We start from the raw sequence: 23,922 nt of genomic DNA on the forward strand, positions 1-23,922 counted from the left end.
TCTATTCTTTCCCATCTTTGAAGTTGCACATCCTCAGATTAGAACTTAAATATGCCATGAGTCAAGTTTACAGAATTTTATTGAGACACTGGTGATCTCACCATGTGAGCATTTACATGAACTCCATCTCTTATATATTCTTTGAAATTAAGGAAATGGTGTATAACAATGTGTGGCTGTCTTGAAAGTCAGATTCATTATTTACTCTGAAAAGGTTAACTTTCATGAGATGACCAATGCTATTTAGGTCAAGTTTCTCTGTATGACAACTCATGATGACCAGATTATATACTGTAGTTATTATTCCCAAACTCATTCAATACATACTCAGTATTTTGTAAAAAAAAAAAAGATTGTACAGCTTATACTTTCTAGATATAGTTTTACCCTTTTTGTTCATAGCTTTAACTCATTGGCAACTTTGGAAGCAATGTTTTTAAAAGCGATGGATGAGCCCGATATCCTCTTGAATCTCACGCCATTGAGGGAGAGGCGGGGAAGCTTGCACACCTCCATCACCCATTGGACAAGGTTCTCAGCATCGCCATGGACACAGAGCAGCAGGAAACACTCTTGCTGTTCGTAGTCACAATTGTTGGCCTCAAGCACCTTGCGTATCTCCCGCATGATGTCACAAGGCTCCATGGAGCTGGTGGTCCTCATACTCCAAGTGAATCTGAGGGAGCGGGGTTTACCGTCTTTACTTTCCCCTTTCTGATCCCCAGGTACATGGCGACTGGTAGGAAGGAGATAGAAAAAGTTGAATTCACTAAAGCTGTGCGTTTTAAAGGGCCTTCCATGAATAGACAAAATAATGCAAGGTGTTGATCAAAGGGTCAATTAGCAGAGCATGCAATAAACAGATGGTCATGCAGCACACAAGCGAAGCACCATGCACATTAGGAGAAGCACAACCACAGCAGGGCACGATGAGGAAACCATAATGATCTGAAATAACCACACCCTATGTCACATACAGAGACCACATCCATGGGGAAAAGGTGAGGCATGGGTAAACCCTGTGGACTATTGGTTGACTGACAAAATGAACGGAGAACAGAGCTGGGCCTGGGAATGAAGTGATATCAAGCCTATAGTCACAGGAATATCAGGCTGAGAAAGCAACAACCTACACCTCACCTTGAGCTCTCAAATCTCCCGTTTCTTTCAAACTCGGTTGAGACTCTGTGACAGTTGAGGGAGCAGAGCAAGATTAGAAGAAAAGTGAAAACACTAAATGTGGACTTCCAAAGAGTATTTTGTAATTTCAAGAACAGATAACACTGATATATACTGTGAATATTGACAGATGTATAACATGTATATTATATGGAGTTATAAAAACAAGAAAGCCACCAAGGTTACTATAACCTCATTACGGAAGTATTGACATGAAACCTGTGCACTGATCAGTCTCATTGGTGTTCAAACTTTCTTGCTTCTTTAACACAAAATAAAAATGAGAGCAAAGGAACAAAAAAAGTGCTTAAACAGATGACAGAGCAAGGGAATACAGGAATGGAAACGGAAATGTGTTGAATGATGGTATGACAGCTTTGGTAAGCTTGGTGACGTGAAGAGATTCACCCAAACACGACAAAAACAAAATCATACAGTGGAACTACAGTCCACACACCCACACGTTTGCGCACACAATTATGCTGTGTTCGTAACCAAGTGGGAAGTGGGAATTTACCACATACGACTGGAAAAAATCCACTTCAACGGACCTCAAACTGGAAATTACTAGTGGGAAACTCGTCTATCATCCTGAGCTCACTTCTCTCACATACTGACCTCTGATACCACCTTCTAAATAAATGACCTCGATTACTGCATTTTCGGCAGTTAAATGCAACAAAACAATATTTATAAAAATGTATATGTTTTTTTTTTAACACTATAATTTGTGTTAACAGCTTGTTGGCCATTAGCCAATCAGCGTTTCTCAATTAGTTAAAATCATGTGAATGATCCAACTGTTTACGACTTCACAACTGGTAAATTCCCACCTCCCACTTTGTTACAAACGCAGCATTTGGGTCAGTGCATGCAGACTGGGGCTATTGTGGGAGGACTCATGCGGTCTACTCTAGAGGTTGACAGACAGCAGAACAGAGGTCTTCTAGTCCTATGTTTCTTCTCTCGGCGTGACACTGGATATGTTTAAAGAATTCATATTTGTATTTTTTTTATTTAACTAGGCAAGTCAGTTAAGAACAAATTCTTATTTACTATGATGGCCTAGGAACACTGGGTTAACTGCCTTGTTCAGGGGCAGAACAACAGATTTTTACCTTGTCAGCTCGGGGATTTGATCTTGTAACCTTTCGGTTACTGTCCCAACGCTCTAACCACTAGGCTACCTGCTGCCCCAAAGAAGAGGAGGGTTGGTTAGGCAGGGACTGCATACCAGGTCCACAGACCCTAATGAGTTTTGGGCTCCACACATGCAGACTAGCCTTGAAATGATTCTACAGGAGGGTAGAGGAAGTTAGATTCCTGGAGGGGTATTAGTTAGTGGGCAAGATAACAGCCTCTAGCCAGGGGGATGAGGGACACAAAAAGGTCTGAGACTTTATCTGGGGCAGGGAGAGGGGCTGGGATTGTCTGTCACATACTGGAGAGAAGGGAATGTGACTGTTTGGGTGTGTATACAAATTCGTTCTCTCCACACAGAACTCTGACACACTAACTCTTGTGGGGACATAAGGGTTGAAATGATCCCTTACTCTAGGTCTCCATCTGCGACTTACTACAATTCTCTATATCTTCCGCTGCTGAATCTGGAAGAAAAGATGGATTCTGAAAAAAAGCTTGTATTTTTTACGGATACATGAAAAGAGAAAGAAACTTGATGTACGACATGATCACAGGCCGATGATGCCAGGATGACAAAGAAGAAGAAAAAGGGGGAGAAAAGAAGGGGAGAGGTGGGTGAACAGAAGACTTACTAAGAGTCTTTGCTCCCTGGGCAGAAGGGATGGCAGGCCCTGATTTGGCCGTCTGCCGTTTGGTCGGGTCAATACTGACCCTGAAGGGAGGAAGAGCAGTGAAAAGGTCCAAGGTTAAAGGGCACAGAAAGTCAGGGAAACATTGGCACACAGCAGTACAATAGTGAGGAGAAGAGTGAAGGGAGGGAACAGAGACCAAAGCGCATTGCCTACTACTGAGACAAGAGACTTCCTTCCCTATACTTAAACCAATTGTTTCCAAGATGTTACTCTGTGCAGAAATAAGAATCAACAGATAAATGAAATGAGTGACAAGGACCTGGTGAATGAAGAATTGTGGAAGGGTTGCAAAAGGTGACAACTTCCCGAGATGTAGAACTCCTGGTAGCCACTAGATGTCAGTGTGTCACTTAATCAGACTGAAGAACAGAAGGTTATGTCTGAAGAGGAGGTATGGTGGGAGAGCTTTGCCTTTTGTCCCAGCTTTGTAAACAACATATCCTGAACTACCAGACCATCTGCTTGTAAATGTTTACAAATTGATGTATCAAGACATAACTCCCTCTGATCTTACTCATCAGAACGCCTGGTTCACAAAAAGTATTTCACAACACTCTCGGTTCGCAACAAGTGAACACGACTCCACAAACCAATATTACAATCTGAAGTTCCCAAAGCCTTACAAACAATCCTTCTTATCAGAATACTCTATATCCTGCATCGCCACGTCACATTCCTACAAGCCAGCAAAGTTATTATAGGGACCATTGGTCACAACTAATAAGATACAGCAAAATCCAATTATGGACAGAGATAAAGACAAGTTAGAATCTGTCTACCTTTCAAGCAAAGATCTGTCTACATAAAAAACAAACTTACCTGGAATAACAGTTCAATACTGATCAATCATTACTTTGTGAAAAACAACAGAAACTTTGTAAGCAGCCCCGTCCCCACCGCATGCGTTGGAGATTGATTAGTGTCAAGCTTTCTGTTGGCTGTTGATGGATTTTTTAACTAACTGACCGATCGAGAGGGCATCACTGCCCTTACAATCTAACCCATCGTTAACTCCAGAAGCCTAAGACCAATCACTGTCACAAAACAGAGGTTCTAAGCAATGTCAGTTCCAGCTTGTCCTAGTACTGGTTTTAGTTGATTAATTGCACACACTGAAGGTAACAGGGGATCCTACCTTTTCGTAAACCCAAATGAAATGTTTCTACACCAGAATCAGCAAACACACAGAAACAGTGAAATGAGGCAAGAAACTGAAAGAATATGATTGGTTGAAACTTGAAATGAGTGAACAGAAACAGGGTGGTTGGAATCAATGGCGAGGAGGAGAAGGTTCAAATGACAGACGTTGATTTCTATTCCTCATGTCAGGTTAGTCTCGGGACAACACCGAATTGTTGACAGTAGCCTGGCTGCCTGTCTGAGATGTGTTCAATCTACTCAGTCTGGACACAAATTCAAGTGGGTTTTCCCTGCTGGTTTACACTTGAGGTATGTTTAATTTGATGTCTTTCTCAGACTGGCACCCAGGCTACGTTATCAGAGCTTCTGGAACAATCTATTGTTAGTAGGACTGTGGATGTTCCGCACAATGTGATTCATGATGCTAAAAAGCACGCCGTTCAAAGCCCACTCAGAAGGATTAAAAACAAACCATATAGCTAGATATTGTCACAGTATATTTTAGGGGCTTGGACTCATAGTTGAATTGAGTGGCATGGAGCTGTAGTCCCTGACACCTACCTGCGTGTGAGTTTGGAGGTGAGTTTGGAGAAGAGGTTGCTGGAGCCGCGGCTGCGGGTCTGGGAAAGGGGCGCTGCGTCTTGGGACAGGGTGGGTGAGGCTGGTGGCCCGTTGTAGGTGGCCGTGCGGCGCTCCTTCAGCTGACCACTGTGGAAGGTGCTGCGGCTCGCTGTTCCTCGTGGGAAACGTAGTCTGTCCGGCGTGGTGGCGCTGGTGATGCTGTGGGTGGATGCCACGGGGTTCCGTTGGCCAGGAGACACAGCCACACTGCAGGGAGGATGGAGGGAAGAGATCAGTATTGATACACATAGTTCCCGCCTCTCTGCCCCTGGGGGGGAGGAACAGTGAAGGTGCTGTGTTGAATGCTGATTGCATGTGGCGAACACAGGGAACACAGTAAAATTCTAGCCTGTTCCTTACCTGTTCTCCTTCCCATTGGGAATGACAGAGAGACAGTCCATAGCATTCCTGTCGCTGCACACGTACGTGTTTCTCCTCGTCATCCCGTCAGAGCCAGTGTTATTCTGCAGGGTGGAACAGAAACTCTGAAATCACAAATCCTCAAATCGGAATGGAGGATTCATCCCCACTTCAAGTGTAAGAATATGTTATACAATTGATAATGGGATGGAATAGCAGACACTCACGTTGGGAACAGTGGTAACTCCCTTCCTGCCATTGGGAATATCAGCCTTGTTGGGGTTGTTGGCGTTCCCCAGCAAGGGGCTGGGTGGAGGGGGACAGCGCCCCCCGGGGACACTGCGCCCTCCCTCCTCTTTGATGTTGTTTTCGGCCGTGCTGGTCTGGCTCCTCTTAGGGTGTCCTGAACCTGGGGGAACATTCTGACCCACTGGAGAAGAGAGAGAAAACGAGGAAGAGAGGAAATGGTACAGCTGAAACGAATTTGTCAAAGATGAGAATTCCCTCTAAATGGTTAATGACCGACTGATATAGTGTCTCACCCTGATCACTGTAGCGTCTCTGTTTCTGGTTGGAGGAGACGCTCCGCTGGACTTTGAGGTGTGAGGGGGACTGGCCATTGAGCTCGCTGGTGGGCCGGGGCTTAGCCAGGGACAGGTTGCTGCTGGAGGTTGAAACACTGGGCTCCAGCTAGGTCAAAGGTCACAAACACATTAAAAAGATTGGACACTAATGGATATACCAAGCACTAGACCAAAGACATCAACAACTATCCATTGTGTTGCTCTGACCTCAGAAGACTTCCTCCCCAGCAGCAGGTAGGTGGCAGTGATCTCATCATACTTCATCTTGGCCAGAGACTCCTGGATATCCTCTGGAGAGAAGCCCATCCCCACCATTACATCTGGAACAGTACAGAGACATGAGTTCACATATACAGCCCTGGCCTCCACAAGCACTGTCAACAACTGTCTTATTTTAAAGGACTTTTCATTTAAATGGAATTGACCCCAATCCTGCAGCCCAAAATGGCTGCCATAATACCAGAAAGGTCTTTATTCGCCAGTATCAGCAACCAAAAGCAGCCCACATCCTTAGTGTGTTCTACATAGATATAAACAATTCATAAGCAATTATGCACACTTGCTCCTCTGACTCATTTAAAGCAAACGTATTATATCTTCCTTTTCCACCATAACGACAAGAGATGTTTCACCACTTATTAAATGTAGCAGCAACCTCATCATGCGAGTGAGTCAGCATTGCATTCTAGCTCAGGTGTTATCACCCGGCCCCCCTCCTCCCTCTCGCCCCATTCGTCAGCAGAGGAGGACAGGTGACGCAAGCAGCACAGCGGGGGTGGAAGTGATTGGTTGGGAGGCAGTGGAAGATGGGGAGTGATTACACCCCCACTGCGCTACTTGCATCACATTGAGAGGAACATGCCAGGTGGGGAAGCTCCCGGAGCTGCAGTACCACCATACATCAGCTCCCTCTATCCATCTCCCCACTAGGCTATACAGTGCTCCACAATCAATGTGTTCAGGCAGATCAGGCTTCAGTAAACCCACTGAGGAGTCAGTCCACTGGGTGAACGAGATGGAGAACGCCCTGAAACGTGATCCCTCTCCACTAGACTACAGAGCCCTCAGTGAAACATGTGCTCCATTTCATCTCTCCCTCCCGCCCGCTCTCTTTCTCTCTGCGCTAGGTGACTGGCAGCTCCCTCTAACCAACGTGCTCTGACAGAGATCCCAGCTGCTGTTATGCAATACCCCCCACACCCCAGAGGACATCTTTCAGCATGTACACCCTCTCTCCCCCTCCCTCTACCCCTTAGTGCTTTTATCCAGGCCAAGATGTGGAGGTTCTCTCTGTCTCATGTGTCTCTCCCTCTCGGAGGCCCCTGCAGAAGTAGTTTTTATGCTGCGTTTTATCTTTTTCTTTTGAAAACTGTAAAGTGCTTAAATACTGAGAGCGATTATGTTGCTGTGCTGCTGCCTACACACGTTTTTGAGCTTCACGAACTCCTCTTAGTACCTATTCTCTTCTGATCTGTGATGTCCTGTTCTGGTTCTACGAAAGGCTTGAGCTCGTCCTCCTCCGATCCCGCGTTGATCCAGCGGTCTTTCATGATTTGCTGAAATAAAATGTAAAAAGAGTCCTCATAAAACAGGATGGGGTGCTTTCTTAAATCCACTTAAAGGTTCACTTATTTCACCTCATTGCACTCAAATAACAAATTGAATTGTGATTTCCTCTAAAAATAAGGATTGGAAAAGAGATTTTGATTCAAATCAATGCTCCACTGTTTGAAAGCTGAATCGTCATTTAAAGTCAGTCTAATCTAATTCTCAAACAAACTCACCAATCAATCGGGCGGCCGTGTACGATGGGTTTACAAGATAATGATAATAGGAAATGTACAACCACGAGGCCGATATCTGTTCTTAATGAAATCTTTCAATGCAGGACTGTATGTTATCTGAACTTCTAGTGTCAAGAGGGATGAGGATGGATGTGAGAACACAATGTGAACACACAGAAACCAAGACAATTATGTGCTGTGCCTGCATTTCGCTCTGCCTAAAACTCAGAAAACAAGAAAGATAAAAACAAGAGGGATCATGAATTATGTATTGTGCCAACAGATGAGAGAATGGAGAATATATAATCAGCACAAAAAGAGAGCGGTGTGATGAGTGTCGAGCAGACGCCGGCCCAAGGAATGGAGAGTTGGCAGGCAGGCGGATGGAGAGATGGCAGGCAGGCGGATGGAGAGATGGCAGGCAGGCGGATGGAGAGATGGCAGGCAGGCGGATGGAGAGATGGCAGGCAGGCGGATGGAGAGATGGCAGGCAGGCGGATGGAGAGAATGCTCTGGAGTGCCATCATGCCATGGTGGAGTGAATAAAGTGTTGAATATTTACATTTTCGCTGTCCTCCCTCACCTCGAGAGTCCCCCGCTTGGCCGGGTTGAGCACCAGGAAGCGCTTGAGGAGGTTCTCGCAGTCTGTGGACATGTAGAAGGGGATACGATATTTCCCCCTCAGAACCCGCTCCCTTAGCTCCTACAGAGAGACGGACAGGGAGAAAGAGCGAGACAGGGAGTGAGGACATCTTATCTCAAGTTTTACCCCTATATTTCACTGACTATGAATCTCCCACAGACAAAGGAACTGAGTATGGAAGTATTTCTACGAGTCTTTCTACATACCTTGAGGTTCTGCCCGTCGAAGGGCAGAGAGCCGCTGACCAGTGTGTAGAGGATGACCCCCAGGCTCCAGACGTCCACCTCGGGCCCATCGTACTTCTTCCCCTGAAACAGCTCTGGGGCGGCGTAGGGTGGGGAGCCACAGAACGTGTCCAGCTTGTTCCCCATGGTGAACTCATTACTGAAGCCAAAGTCCGCTATCTTAATGTTCATGTCTGCATCCAGCAGCAGGTTCTCTGCCTAGAGACACAGGAGGGGAAGGCAGAGAAGAATGGGGGGGGATGAGGTGAGAGATAGCTGGGACGTCAGATTGAAAGACAGAGGTAACAGACTACCTAGGTCACAGGTAAAAGCATAACACATTTGAATAACCCACAAAGATCCATGCTGACAGTAGAGTTCCAATCAGAGGTAGAGATGTCAAAGGCACAAAAAATATCTACTGATCCCTTACCAGAAAAACCCCTCACAAAACAAAGTGCTCTACAAGTCAAAGTTAGTGTCAAACACACAGGGGGAGACAGCTGCTCTCTGCTCTTACATCGCTGTCCTCATGGATCATTCATGAAGCTCTACAGAGTAAACACTGTATGGACACGCTGCTGATGGAAAGGAGATGGGAGCTCTGAACAGAGTAACTCCCACTGAGGTCGACCCCCTCACGCTAACCGAGATAAAAATACAGGAGCATCAATATTTATTCTACATGTGGCAGCATATCGGAGGCTGGCTAAATGGAATGGCATTTTAAGTGAGTATGTGGTGCAATGGAGAACATGCGAGCAGGGAAAAGCACCGCCTTTGGCCACTTTAGTTCACCCCCCCACACCCACCCTCACTGGGTCCTTACCTTCAGGTCTCTATGAACAATGTGCTTCTGGTGGCAGTACTGCACAGCAGAAACGATCTACAGAAAAACACACATACAGAGTGATACAGTTAGTCTTCCACCTGGCACAGTTTTCACACCGCCCCTGAGTGAAGGATGTGGTGTACAACCACCCTGAGAAAAGGATGTGGTGTACAACCACCCTGAGTGAAGGATGTGGTGTACAACCACCCTGAGTGAAGGATGTGGTGTACAACCACCCTGAGTGAAGGATGTGGTGTACAACCACCCTGAGTGAAGGATGTGGTGTACAACCACCCTGAGTGAAGGATGTGGTGTACAACCACCCTGAGTGAAGGATGTGGTGTACAACCACCCTGAGTGAAGGATGTGGGGTGCGTCACTTGAGTGGGTTGAGTCACTGACGTGGTCTTCCTGTCTGGGTTGGCGCCCCCCCCCCCCCCCCTTGGGTTGTGCCGTGGCGGAGATCTTTGTGGGCTATACTCGGCCTTGTCTTAGGACGGTAAGTTGGTGGTTGGAGACATCCCTCTAGTGGTGTGGGGGCTGTGCTTTGGCAAAGTGGGTGGGGTTATATCCTGCTTGTTTGGCCCTGTCCGGGAGTATCATCGGATGGGGCCACAGTGTCTTCTGATCCCTCCTGTCTCAGCCTCCAGTATTTATGCTGCAGTAGTTTTTGTGGCGGGGGGCTAGGGTCAGTCTGTTACATCTGGAGTATTTCTCCTGTCTTATCTGGTGTCCTGTGTGAATTTAAATATGCTCTCTCTAATTCTCTCTTTCTTTCTCTCTTTCTCTCGGAGGACCTGAGCCCTAGGACCATGCCTCAGGACTACCTGGCATGATGACTCCTTGCTGTCCCCAGTCCACCTGGCCGTGCTGCTGCTCCAGTTTCAACTGTTCTGCCTGCGGCTATGGAACCCTGACCTGTTCACCGGACGTGCTTGTTGCACCCTCGACAACTACTATGATTATTATTATTTGACCATGCTGGTCATTTATGAACATTTTAACATCTTGACCATGTTCTGTTATAATATCCACCGGCACAGCCAGAAGAGGACTGGCCACCCCTCATAGCCTGGTTCCTCTCTAGGTTTCTTCCTAGGTTTTTGGCCTTTCTAGGGAGTTTTTCTTAGGGAGTTTTTCCTAGCCACCGTGCTTCTTTCACATGCATTGCTTGCTGTTTGGGGTTTTAGGCTGGGTTTCTGTAGAGCACTTTGAGATATCAGCTGATGTACGAAGGGCTATCTAAATAAATTTGATTTGGGAGAAAACTGGGTCTCCTCTTCCTGTGTGAGCATCTGCTCGAGGTTTATCAGAGCTCCCAATGAAACTCTGCAGTAAGATGAACCTGCGGTCAGACCAGGGAAGTAGTTAGCTATTGCCTCAACATTGCTGAGTGTGCCTGACTATCCTCCCACTGCAGAGCGCTGTGTGGAGGCAGCACATCCCCAGTGTGTCACTGTCAGTGGGAGAGAGATAAGCGATGAGGGGAGCTCTGTGTTTTGCCATTTCTCATAATTTAACAGTAACAGCAGTCTATCCTGGGTGGTTTAGTACACTGACCAGTGAGGAATCGGCAGGCAGACAGGCAGGCAGGCAAGGTGAGAATCCAGCACACTGCGGGTAAAGTCCTGTACCTACCTGTCTAAATTTAGCCCTGGCCTCTTTTTCCTTCATCCTTCCGTGTGCAACAAGGTAGTCGAAGACCTCTCCTGCAAGAGAAAGAAGACAACAGTAAGGATATTAAATTAAAGGCTGTGTATTTCAAAGGGAAAATGGTACGAAAACACTTTGTACATCAAATAAGGTCAAGGTTTAGAGCAGGGCTGTTCAATTCCGGTTCTGGAGGGCCAAAATACTTCCGTGTCTTGTTTCTACCTGGTAGTTAATGGCACACACCTGGTATCCCAAGTCTGAATTAAACCCTTATTAGAAGGAGAGGATGAAAACCAGAAGTGTTTCGGCCCTCCAGGACCGACATTGAACAGCACTGGTTTAGAGAATAATCCAAATCAAATCAAGAACTACTTTAAAACACAGTATGAGGAGCATGTGAACCTAACTGTTCTTCACGCCTACAGAGAGAGACACAGAACTCTAATTCCTTTACTGTAGTTCTGTCCTGAAGGCACAAGCTTCTGAGTATGGCTACAACATCAGATGCTTTCTTCAGCCCACGCAGCTGTGTTGTGTTCTCTCAAACCCGTTCATGTTAAAACGTGACACAGCTGAGAGGTTAGGGGGTGAGAAGGGGGGGTCCAGCATTAACAACTTGCCCCATAAAACCTTTTGTTCTGCATCCCCGAAACCCTCCCACACACAATCAGTGTTGATCTGCGGTGGCAGCAAGTGAGCGTGTGTGTGAATGAGCGAGCTTGTAGGCCTATGTGCGCAAAAGAGAGTCACCAGTGCTCTCCAACTCCGCTCTAAATGCAGGACGTGTCAACACACATTTCAGATTTCCTAGAAGTAGGTTGCCAATGGCCACTGTTGCAATGTACTGAATATGATATATTTCCTGTAGGGCTGACCCCATTTTGTTGACTGGTCGTTTGTTTGGTCAATAGGCTTTTGGTTGACTGAGATTCCTTTAGTCGAGCAGTAGCAAAAAAAAGTAAATAATTTTCATGGTGTACAAGACACCTGTCTAATTGGCACCTGCCCGAGTGGACTAATCCATTATGGAGGCCGTGGGGATGGCACAGTCCATCACTCCAAGACATGTGCTACTGAAATTGTATATGGTTATATTACGTTGGAACAATGGTGCAACACTAAGAAAAATAATATTATTTTATAACAGATGCGCTTTCTCCCGCGTTGGATAGAGGTCGCTGTCAGTGGTTCTGAAACACATCAGTGCACTGTTGGCGCCTAGACCATGTTGCTTTGTGCGTAATAGCAAAGTTAACCAGCATATTGGTGTTGAGAACAATGCTTTGGAGGCAGCTGCAGAATGAGGAGATGAGAAAAACAGCCTTTTGACTTAATTGTCTAAGAAAAGTAGCCTAACTGTTAAATGTGCCTGGCTTTATAAATAATCAATATATCTACAGAAATAATACAGATCCTGCTTCTGTTGCCTGTTTGTTTAATAGCCTACTGATTCCATCAGCACCAAGCCTTCGTAAGCACCAACCACACACAACATGTCGGATAAGCAATTTCACAAATTCATCTGTTTGCTATACTGTAATAAAGGCTTTACCTTATTTTTCAATAGAACATCCTGTCTGGGATTATTTATAATTTATTTAGTGCTTGCTTACACTGTTCCAAATTGTCCGAAAAATTATATTTATAATAACCCTCCTTTTTCTTTATCTCATTAATGTTATTATTACTATTATTGTTATGATTATTATAATAATAAGTCATGTCATTATCATTAGTAGGCTTAGTATAGCAGCCTCGTATAACCACCATTGAGTTGTAGGCCTAAGAGCGCATCCGGTTTATTCTTAATACTGTAACTTACTTTGGTCTATATTTCAATATATAACTTACAGTACTGTAACAATCAATCACTCATTCATTTACAAAAAAAGTTGTTTATATTGTTCCAAACGGTCAGAGAAATTATAGCGTAATCTAACAGAACCTGTTTGGCACACATAATATGCACAAAGCGCTTGCTCCTTACCTTACGAGCTAAACTACTTCTATGCTCGCTTCGAGGCAAATGACACCGAAACATGCATGAGAGCACCAGCTGTACCGGAACACTGTGTGATCACCCTCTCCGCAGCCGATGTGAGTAAGACCTTTAGACAGGTCAACATTTACAAGGCCGCTGGGCCAGACGGATTACCAGGATGTGTACTGCAAGCATGAGCTGACCAACTGTCTTTACTGACATTTTCAACATCTCCCTGTCCGAGTCTGTAATACCAACATGTTTTAAGCAGACTACCATAGTCCCTGTGCCCAAGAACACTAAGGTAACCTGCCTAAATGACTATTGACTCGTAGCACTCACGTCTGTAGCCATGAAGTGCTTTGAAAGGCTGGTCATGGCTCACATCAACACCATCATCCCAGAAACCCTAGACCCACTCCAATTTGCATACCGCCCCAACAGATCCACAGATGATGCAGTCTCTACTGCACTCCACACTGCACTTTCCCACCTGGACAAAAGGAACACCTATGTGAGAATGCTATTCATTGACTATAGCTCAGCGTTCAACACCATAGTGCCCTCAAAGCTCATCAATAAGCTAAGGATCCTGGGACTAAACACCTCCCTCTGCAACTGGATCCTGGACTTCCTGATGGGCCGCCCCTAGGTGGTAAGGGTAGGTAACAACACATACGCCATGCTGATCCTCAACACAGGGGCCCCTCAGCTCAGCCCCCTCCTGTACTCCCTGTTCACTCATGACTGCATGGCCAGGCACGACTCCAACACCATCATTAAATTTGCCAATGACACAACAGTGGAAGGCCTGATCACCGACAACAACGAGACAGCCTATAGGGAGGAAGTCAGAGACCTGGCCGTGTGGTGCCAGGACAACAACCTCTCCCTCAACATGATCAAGACAAAGGAGATGATTGTACAGGAAAAAGAGGACCAAGCACGCCCCCATTGTCATCGACGGGGCTGCAGTGGAGCAGGTTGAGAGCTTCAAGTTCCTTGGTGTCCACATCACCAACAAACTAACATGGTCCAAGCACACCATGACAGTCGTGAAGAGGGCACGACAAAACCTATTACCCCTCAGGAGACTGAAAAGATTTGGCATGGGTCCTCAGATCCTCAAAAGGTTCTACAGCTGCACCATCGAGAGCATCTTGACTGGTTGCATCACTGCCTGGTATGGCAACTGCTCGGCCTCCGACCGCAAGGCACTACAGAGGGTAGTGCGAATGGCCCAGTACATCACTGGGGCCAAGCTTCCTGACATCCAGGACCTCTATACCAGGCGGTGTCAGAGGAAGGCCCTAAAAATTGTCAAAGACTCCAGCCACCCTAGTTCATAGACTGTTCTCTCTGCTAAAACACGGCAAATGGTTCCCGGAGCACTAAGTCTTGGTCCAAGAGGCTTCTAAACAGCTTCTACCCCCAAGCCATAAGACTCCTGAACATCTAGTCAAATGGCTACCCAGACTATTTGCATTGCCGCCCACCCCCACCACTCTCTGTTGTCATCTATGCATAGTCACTTTAATTAACTCTACCTACATGTACATACTACCTCAACTAACCGGTACCCCTGCACATTGACTCTGTACCGGCACCCCCCTGTATATATTGTTATTTTTTACTGCTGCTCTTTAATTACTTGATAGTTTATCTCTTATTCTTATCTGTATTTTTTGAAACTGCACTGTTAGGGGCTCATGAGTAAGCATTTCACTGTAAGGTCTACACCTGTTGTATTCGGCGCATGTGACTAATAGAAATTTGATTTATTTTTCTTTATTTCCAGTATTTTCTACAACATGTCAAATGTATTCCACACATCTGACTTACCCTTTATCTCCTGAGCAACCTATAAACATTCCCCATTTCAAGTTTTTTTGTCACGTGTTATGGTGTTCAGAGTTTATTATAACCAGTTAATTGATGTGATTCTGATATGCTATAGGTCAGGTCCTATTGGTCACGTGCATGCGATGCATACATGTGTCACGTAAAGAGATCAAGGGTTGAGAGAATAGGGAATGTTTTTCCTAAACAAATGAGGGATTTCAGTAACAAAAGTTTTCAGTCAGAAATGGCTGTAATTATGTTGCAGCTTCAGCAGCACGAACAGCGCAATAAACACTGTGGTGGTCGCTGCAGCAGGGAGGAGAGAGCGACAATGGGTGCTAGTCACAGTCACTCAATGTCATTTTTTTTAACACATCAAGTCTGAGCCCGGCTCGGCACAATCAAATCAATTGCGGTCAGACTCCCCCTAGTCATGTGTGTCTTAATTATTTCATCAAACAGTGCGCTTAACGCATCAGACAAGCTCAGTGAATATACTGTAGTTGATTTGATTAAACACAAGATTTGTCTACATATGGAAAAATACACGTTTGAAAATGTAGACCAATCGATGGGTCGAAAGAACAGATGACTCTCGGTCGACCATGATTTTTTATTTTCGGGGACATCCCTAGTTTCCTGTATGGCTCTTCACCAAGCCCTATGCCATCACAGCAGTTATGGGAGCTGAGAAGGCGAGGCATAACATACTACTCACCTCCACTGGCATACTCCATCACCAGGTACAGCGTTCTCTCTGTCTCGATCACCTCAAACAGCTTGACTATGGGGAAAAGAGAAAGATTTGTCTTTGAATTCAGGCCCACACTCAAAAACAATTAAGAATTTAATCTTCCTGGCTCAACTTTGTAAAGATGCGTGTCCTGGATAGCTGACGGCATTGTCAGGGACCAGCGGTGTAAATGGATCCTGGTAAGAGAGAGACTCTGTACCCCCGACATTGAACTGCTTTCTGTGTCACTGCGACCCTACTATCTGCCATGTGAGGTCCCCCAGCTGTTTGTTACCGTTGTGTACATTCAACCTAAAGCTAATATAACAAAGGCATCAGAGATTATTTATAATCTGTCACAGAAACTGGAATCCATCTCCCCCAAAGCACCCACATTTATTTTAGGGGATTTTAACAACTGTACCTTGCAAAGTCCTGCGCACATTCCACCAGTATGTGAAATGTCACACTAGGAAAAATAGGACTCTTGACTTGTGCTACGGGACAATACCAAATGCATTTTCTGCCACCACCAGACCTCCCCTGGGGACATCAGACCACAATGTGGTCTACCTCAGGCTAACCTACTGTCGACTCCTGGAGATCTGGAATGACAAGGGTATCACTTGTCTCCAGGGGTGTTTTGACTGTACTATGTGGGAGGTATTTGAGAACAGCAGCTCTGATCTTGATGAACTCACAGATGTTGTTTCAGACTATGTAAACTTCTGTGTTGAGTCAGTTGGGCCTGCTAAAACCTGTAAAATCTTCCCTAACAATAAGCCTTGGGTATCAAAACATCTAAAATCACTACTTGATAGGAAGAAGGCAGTTTATGCTGAGGGTGATAGACAGGCTTTAAGAGACGTACAATGTGAGATCAAAAGATAGATACTGGTGGACAAGGAGTCATACAAGCAAAGGGTGGAGAGGACCCTCTCCTCAGGAAATGCAAGGGTGGCCTGGCAAGGGATTTAATCCATGGCTAGTGCCCTCCACATAGGCAGGGGAAAAACCAATGCTGACCTTGGGAGATGTTTTCTTCTCAAGATTTGAATCAGACAACTTTGTGTCGGAGGTAAAACAAATGGAAGCACCATTACAAATGTTTGAGAGAGTTGTTGTTGAACAGTCTGATGTTTTAAAGTTGTTCAGGAGATGTAACACATACAAAAGCCCATGCAAAATAAGTGGACATGTGTTGAATGCCTACCGCACTGTTGCCTTGACATCCTTAGTAATGAAATGCCTTGAGAAACTTGTGAAATGTCATTCTCAGCGTCACCCAGAGGCTTCTCGACCCATTTCAGTTTGCCTATCAGAGGAGTTGATGATGCCATTCTTATCTTCCTTAACATGGTCTATAGACATCTTGAGGATGTCAAATCCCATGTTAGGGTTTTGTTTGTTGACTTTTCTTCTGCTTTCAACACAATCCAGCCCTACATTCAGGCACAGAGACTCATTCAGGACTCCTTAGATGGGGGGCTGGTTTTGTGGCTGTTGGACTTCCTGAGCCAACGCTCACAGCGAGTCAAAATAGGTCCCCACATGTCGGACATACGCAATAGCAACACAGGCTCTCCTCAGGGATGTGTTTTGTCCCCACTCCTGTACATCTTGTACACTAATTACATTTACATTTTAGTCATTTAGCAGACGCTCTTATCCAGAGCGACTTACAGTAGTGAATGCATACATTTCATACATTTTTTTTCTTTCCCGTAACTAATAGTTGTACTAGTTCCCATCCTGACAGACACCTCGTTAAGTTCGCTGATGACACTGCCTTGATCAGCCTGTTGCATGATGACGAGGAACATCATGGCCCGGTCCTAGATGACTTTGTAGAGTGGTGTGAGGAATCACACTTGGTCCTCAATACCAATAAGACCAAAGAGATGTGCATAGACTTCAGGAAGTGTACAACACCTACCTCTGCAACATCTATCAGAGGTCAGAATATAGAGATTGTTGAGGAATACAAATACCTGGGTGTCCTCTTGGACAATAAGCTTCAGTGGAGTAAATGTACAGACCTGATCTACAAAAAGAGCCAACAGAGACTGTACTTTCTCAAAAAGCTGGGATCTTTTAATGTAGACTGTACTACACTGACTCTGTTGTACAAATCTTTCATTGAGAGTATTTTAACTTTTTGTATTGTTTGTTGGTTTGGCAATGCCACTTGTCAGCCAGAGACATATGCTGAGAAGGATTATCACCACAGCAAGCAAGGTACTTGGAGTCAAACAGACAGGTCTGGATGAGATCTTTAAGGTCAGGGCCCTCCGCAAGGCTCACAAAATCATTTTAGACCCGAGCCACCCCCTGTACCCGGACTTTGAACTACTCCCCTCTGGGTGCAGGTATAGGGCACACCTCGGCAGGAAAAACAGAACTAGACAATCATTTGTGCCAGGTGTGATATCCCTCCTAAATAGCTTGGGCTAATGTTCCTATCGACCTATTAAGGCCAGCAGGCTAGTCTTCAAAAAAAATAAGTTTTATTGGTATGTAACTTATTAAAGTTGTATTGTCAATTTTGTTTTGTATTTAAACGGCACTATAAACGTGTACATGACACTGCAACAACATTTCCCCATGAGGACAATAAAGTCAGAAAGTAAGTAAGTAAGATGGTTCTAGGGACTTTACGTTCCTCAGTATCAAGAGCAAGCGGTCGTAGTTTAGAGCAAGGGATCCAGTTCACAATCATTCACATGTTCTACTGCTGATACAGTTGAAGTCAGAAGTTCACATACACTTAGGTTGGAGTCATTAAAACTCGTTTTTCAACCGCTCCACAAATTTCGTGTTAATTAACTATAGTTTTGGCAAGTCGGTTAGGACATCTACTTTGTGCATGACACAAGTAATTTTCCCAACAATTGTTTACAGATTATTTCACTTATAATGCACTGTATCACAATTCCAGTGGGTCAGAAGTCTACATACACTAAGTTGACTGTGCCTTTAAACAGCTTGGAAAATTCCAGAAAATGATGTCATGGCTTTAGAAGCTTCTGATAGGCTAATTGACATAATTTGAGTCAATTGGAGGTGTACCTGTGAATGTATTTCAAGGCCTACCTTCAAACTCACTACCTCTTTGCTTGACATCATGGGAAAATGAAAAGAAATCAGCCAAGACCTCAGAAAAAGAATTGTAGACATCCACAAGTCTGGTTCATTCTTGGGAGCAATTTCCAAATGCCTGACGGTACCACGTTCATCTGTACAAACAATAGTATGCAAGTATAAACACCATGGGACCACGCAGCCGTCATACCGCTCAGGAAGGAGACACGTTCCGTCTCCTAGAGATGAACGTACTTTGGTGCGAAAAGTGCAAATCAATCCCAGAACAACAGCAAAGGACCTTGTGAAGATGCTGGAGGAAACGGGTACAAAAAGTATCTATATCCACAGTAAAACGAGTCCTATATCGACATAACCTAAAAGGCCGCACAGCAAGGAAGAAGCCACTGCACATAGCTGAACCACTTACATATCTGTTTAATCTAACCCTGGAATGTAATGAAATTCCAAAGATCTGGAAATCAGCATTTGTCCTGACACTTTTAAAAGGGGGAGATCCAACTCTTTTAAATAATTATAGGCCAATCTCAAAGCTGTCACCCCTGGTGAAAATACTTGAAACCCTTGTGAGTGAACAGCTAAGAGTTTTTATTTACTAACTCTATTTTTATCAATGTACCAATCGGGTTTCAGGAAGAAGCATAGCACAATTACAGCAGCCATGAAGGTTTTAAATGATATCACTGAAGCTCTTGACAAAAAACAGCATTGTGTCTCACTTTTTATTGGTCTCTCTAAGGCTTTTGATACAGTTGATCATGCTATACTAAGGCAGAGATTGTCAAGTGTAGGTCTTTCAGAGCATGGTTTGTTAACCATCTGTCTGATAGAACTCAGTGCACTCAATTTGATGGGCTTAGGTCTGTTAAATTGTCTGTCTTTAATGGTGTGCCCCAAGGCTCTGTACTTGGTCCCCTCTTATTCACTATTTATATAAATAATTTAGACAAAAATGTCCAAAATGCGCAACTTAATTTTTATGCTGATACTGTTATTTACTGTTGTGCCTCATCTCTTAAAAGCTTTCCAGTACTTGCAAACTGCTTTTTATACTGTTCAACATACCTTGTGTCAATTGAAGCTTATCCTCAATACTGACAAAACAAAACTAATGGTGTTTTCTAAAGCAAGAAATAGACCTGTAAACCTTTCACCTATTACTACCTGTCAGGGCAAGGAGATTGAGGTTGTAACCTCATAAATATCTTGGAATTTTGATTGATGATGGCCTCTCTTTTAAAATGCATATTCAACAACTTACAAACAAATTGAAGCTGAAATTGGGATTTTATTTTAGGAATAAGGCCTGTTTTTCTTTTGAAGCCAGAAGGAGGCTAGTATCAGCTACATTTATGCCTTTACTAGACTATGGGGATATTTTATATATGAATGCTTCCGCTCAATGTTTGAGATCAATTGACACCATTTACCATGGCATTTTGAGATTTATTTTAAACTGCAAAACCCTTACGCACCTCTGCACTTTGTATACCAGGGTTGGCTGGCCTTCTCTAGTCACTCGTAGGCTCAGTCACTGGAATACTTTTATTTACAAAGCCATTTTGGGTTTACTACCTTTTTATTTGGGCATTTTTATTGTTCAGAAATGTGGTGGGTACTCTCTTCGTTCGCTGGACTTTATCCTGCTAATTGTTCCAAATGTCCGAACTGAATTTGGTAAAAGGGCTTTTATGTACTCTGCGCCATCGTCTTGGAACGCCTTACAAAATACTTTTAAACTGGAAGAACTTGTCCCGATTGGTAATTTTAAATCACTGATGAATGATCTTGAGACTGATTCCCTGACATGTCAATGTTTTTAATTTGCTGTTTTTGATTTTGTTATATTCTTTGTTAATTCTATGGTTTTTACTAGATTACTTGTAGTTTTTCATGTTGTTTGTCTGTAATTTTTGTAATGACTTGGTGCTGCCTATCTTGGCCAGGACGCTCTTGAAAAATAGATTTTAAATCTCAATGAGCCCTTCCTGGTTAAATAAAGGTTAAATAAATAAAATAAAAAACTGCTCCAATGCCGCCATAAAAAAGCCAGACTACAGTTTGCAACTGCACATGGGGACAAAGAGAGTACTTTTTGGAGAAATGTCCTCTGGTCTTATGAAACAAAAATAGAACTGTTTGGCCATAATGACCATCATTATGTTTGGAGGAAAAAGGGGGAGGCTTGCAAGCCGAAAAACACCAGCCCAACCGTGAAGCACAGGGGTGGCAGCATCATGTTGTGGGGTGCTTTGCTGTAGGAGGGACTGGTGCACTTCACAAAATAGATGGCATCATGAGGGATGAAAATTATGTGGATATATTGAAGCAACATCAGTCAGGAAGTTAAAGCTTGGTCGCAAATGGGTCTTCCAAATGGACATTGACCCCACGCATACAAAATGGCTTAAGGACAACAAAGTCAAGGTATTGCAGTGGTCATCACAAAGCCCTGACCTCAATCCTATAGAAAATTTGTGGCAGAACTGAAAAAGTGTGTGTGAGCAGCAAGGAGGCCTATAAACCTGACTCAGTTACACCAGCTCTGTCAGGAGGAATGGGCCAAAATTCACTCAACTTATTGTGGGAAGCTTGTGGAAGGCTACCTGAAACGTTTGACCCAAGTTTACCCAAGGTTTGACCCAAGTTAAACAATTTAAAGGCAATGCTACCAAATACACTCAATTAGTATGTAAACTTCTGACCCACTGGGAATGTGATGAAATAAATAAAAAGCTGAAATAAATAATTCTCTCTACAATTATTCTGACATTTCACATTCTTAAAATAAAATGGTGATCCTAACTGACCTAAGACAGGGAATTTTTACTAGGATTAAATGTCAGGAATTGTGAAAAACTGAGTTTAAATGTATTTGGCTAAGGTGTATGTAAACTTCCAAATTCAAATGTAGCCTTGAAGAGCCTGAGGAAACTGAAGAAATGTATTTCTCATTTCCTTTGATCACTCCTCCAACTAACCTCTCCACTCCCTCATCTTAGAATGGTGTGTGTGTTGCTGCATACACTCTCTGGCCTACCTCTCACATGTGGGCATATTATACAGGGCACTCATGCTTATTGGGTATACAGTGTAAAATCAGCCTCCCTGCAGTGTTTTCAGTGAGTTGATCTAACAGTCTCTGGATGAGTGGCTGAGAGCTCTATGACTATATATAGTGGAGGTGGGATGGAGAAGAGGCTCCCTCTCTCTCGCTCTTTTAAATGGTTATCATTGCACATTTAATTATAACCACATTTGAGCAGAGGAAATCATGACGTACGTGGGGTACAAAATTAGATGCATTTAACAGAGTATCCTGTCTCCACCATCTGTAACTCAGCTGTATGGTGGTGTGTGGTGTATGGAGGTGTGTGTGTGTGTTCTGCTTACCTATATTTGGGTGGTTTAAAATCTTCATTATTCTTACTTCTCTGAAGAGCTGCAGGGAGAGAAAATTAATTAATTGTTCATTGTTGAACTGGATGTGTCAGAGAAGAGACAGTAGGGAACTGTTTAGAAGTGGATTTATATTTATATATATATATAGTGGGGCAAAAAAGTATTTAGTCAGCCACCAATTGTGCAAGTTCTCCCACTTAAAACGATTAGAGAGGCCTGTAATTTTCATCATAGGTACACGTCAACTATGACAGACAAAATGAGAAAAGAAAATCCAGAAAATCACATTGTAGGATTTTTAATGAATTTATTTGCAAATTATGGTGGAAAATAAGTATTTGGTCACCTACAAACAAGCAAGATTTCTGGCTCTCACAGACCTGTAACAACTTCTTTAAGAGGCTCCTCTGTCCTCCACTCGTTACCTGTATTAATGGCACCTGTTTGAACTTGTTATCAGTATAAAAGACACCTGTCCACAACCTCAAACAGTCACACTCCAAACTCCACTATGGCCAAGACCAAAGAGCTGTTCAAGGACACCAGAAACAAAATTGTAGACCTGCAACAGGCTGGGAAGACTGAATCTGCAATAGGTAAGCAGCTTGGTTTGAAGAAATCAACTGTGGGAGCAATTATTAGGAAATGGAAGACATACAAGACCACTGATAATCTCCCTCGGTCTGGGGCTCCACGCAAGATCTCATCCCGTGGGGTCAAAATTATCACAAGAACGGTGAGCAAAAATCCCAGAACCACACGGGGGGACCTAGTGAATGACCTGCAGAGAGCTGGGACCAAAGTAACAAAGTCTACCATCAGTAACACACTACGACGCCAGGGACTCAAATCCTGCAGTGCTAGACGTGTCCCCCTGCTTAAGCCAGTACATGTCCAGGCCCGTCTGAAGTTTGCTAGAGAGCATTTGGATGATCCAGAAGAGGATTGGGAGAATGTCATATGGTCAGATGAAACCAAAATATAACTTTTTGGTAAAAACTCAACTCGTCGTGTTTGGAGGACAAAGAATGCTGAGTTGCATCCAAAGAACACCATACCTACTGTGAAGCATGGGGGTGGAAACATCATGCTTTGGGGCTGTTTTTCTGCAAAGGGACCAGGAAGACTGATCCGTGTAAAGGAAAGAATGAATGGGGCCATGTATCGTGAGATTTTGAGTGAAAACCTCCTTCCATCAGTAAGGGCATTGAAGATGAAATGTGGCTGGGTCTTTCAGCATGACAATGATCCCAAACACACCACCCGGGCAACGAAGGAGTGGCTTCGTAAGAAGCATTTCAAGGTCCTGGAGTGGCCTAACCAGTCTCCAGATCTCAACCCCATAGAAAATCTTTGGAGGGAGTTGAAAGTCCGTGTTGCCCAGCGACAGCCCCAAAACATCACTGCTCTAGAGGAGATCTGCATGGAGGAATGGGCCAAAATACCAGCAACAGTGTGTGAAAACCTTGTGAAGACTTACAGAAAACGTTTGACTTGTGTCATTGCCAACAAAGGGTATATAACAAAGTATTGAGATAAACTTTTGTTATTGACCAAATACTTATTTTCCACCATAATTTGCAAATAAATTAATAAAAAATCCTACAATGTGATTTTCTGGAATTTTTTTTCTCATTTTGTCTGTCATAGTTGAAGTGTACCTATGATGAAAATTACAGGCCTCTCTCATCTTTTTAAGTGGGAGAACTTGCACAATTGGTGGCTCACTAAATACTTTTTTGCCCCACTGTGTGTGTGTGTGTGTGTGTGTGTGTGTGTGTGTGTGTGTGTGTGTGTGTATATATATATATATATATATATATAACACACACACACACACTGACACACTGAAAATATATATATATATATATATATATATATATTACACACACACACACTGAAAAAATATATAAATGCAACAATTTAAAAGATTTTACTGAGCTACAGCTCATATAAGGAAATCAGTAAATTTAAATAATTAATTAGGCCCTAATCTATGGATTTCAC

General features: G+C 43.8%; 1 protein-coding gene across 15 annotated transcripts in view; it reads right to left on the reverse strand.

The window, feature by feature from the left end:
• Positions 1 to 61: 61 nt before the first annotated feature.
• Positions 62 to 23,922, reverse strand: part of LOC106610955 (MAP/microtubule affinity-regulating kinase 3) — a 37,466-nt gene continuing 13,605 nt past the window's right edge. For 3 of the 15 annotated variants that reach the window (XM_082955683.1, XM_045723516.2, XM_082955687.1), the window contains 14 exons: positions 21,907 to 21,955; positions 15,397 to 15,462; positions 10,841 to 10,911; positions 9,200 to 9,256; positions 8,353 to 8,589; positions 8,066 to 8,206; positions 7,176 to 7,275; positions 5,927 to 6,039; positions 5,678 to 5,825; positions 5,363 to 5,565; positions 5,136 to 5,260; positions 4,716 to 4,982; positions 1,141 to 1,185; positions 62 to 736 (listed from right to left, as the gene is read on the reverse strand). In XM_082955683.1, the coding sequence (XP_082811809.1) occupies positions 397 to 736; positions 1,141 to 1,185; positions 4,716 to 4,982; positions 5,136 to 5,260; positions 5,363 to 5,565; positions 5,678 to 5,825; positions 5,927 to 6,039; positions 7,176 to 7,275; positions 8,066 to 8,206; positions 8,353 to 8,589; positions 9,200 to 9,256; positions 10,841 to 10,911; positions 15,397 to 15,462; positions 21,907 to 21,955 (1,962 nt within the window). In that variant the 3' untranslated portion in view covers positions 62 to 396. The other 12 variants (XM_014210674.3, XM_045723518.2, XM_082955685.1 and 9 more) reach the window with 10 other exon arrangements.

This window comes from Salmo salar, chromosome 09 (genome assembly GCF_965601325.2).
Source record: "Salmo salar chromosome 09, fSalSal1, whole genome shotgun sequence".
Lineage (NCBI taxonomy): Eukaryota > Metazoa > Chordata > Actinopteri > Salmoniformes > Salmonidae > Salmo > Salmo salar.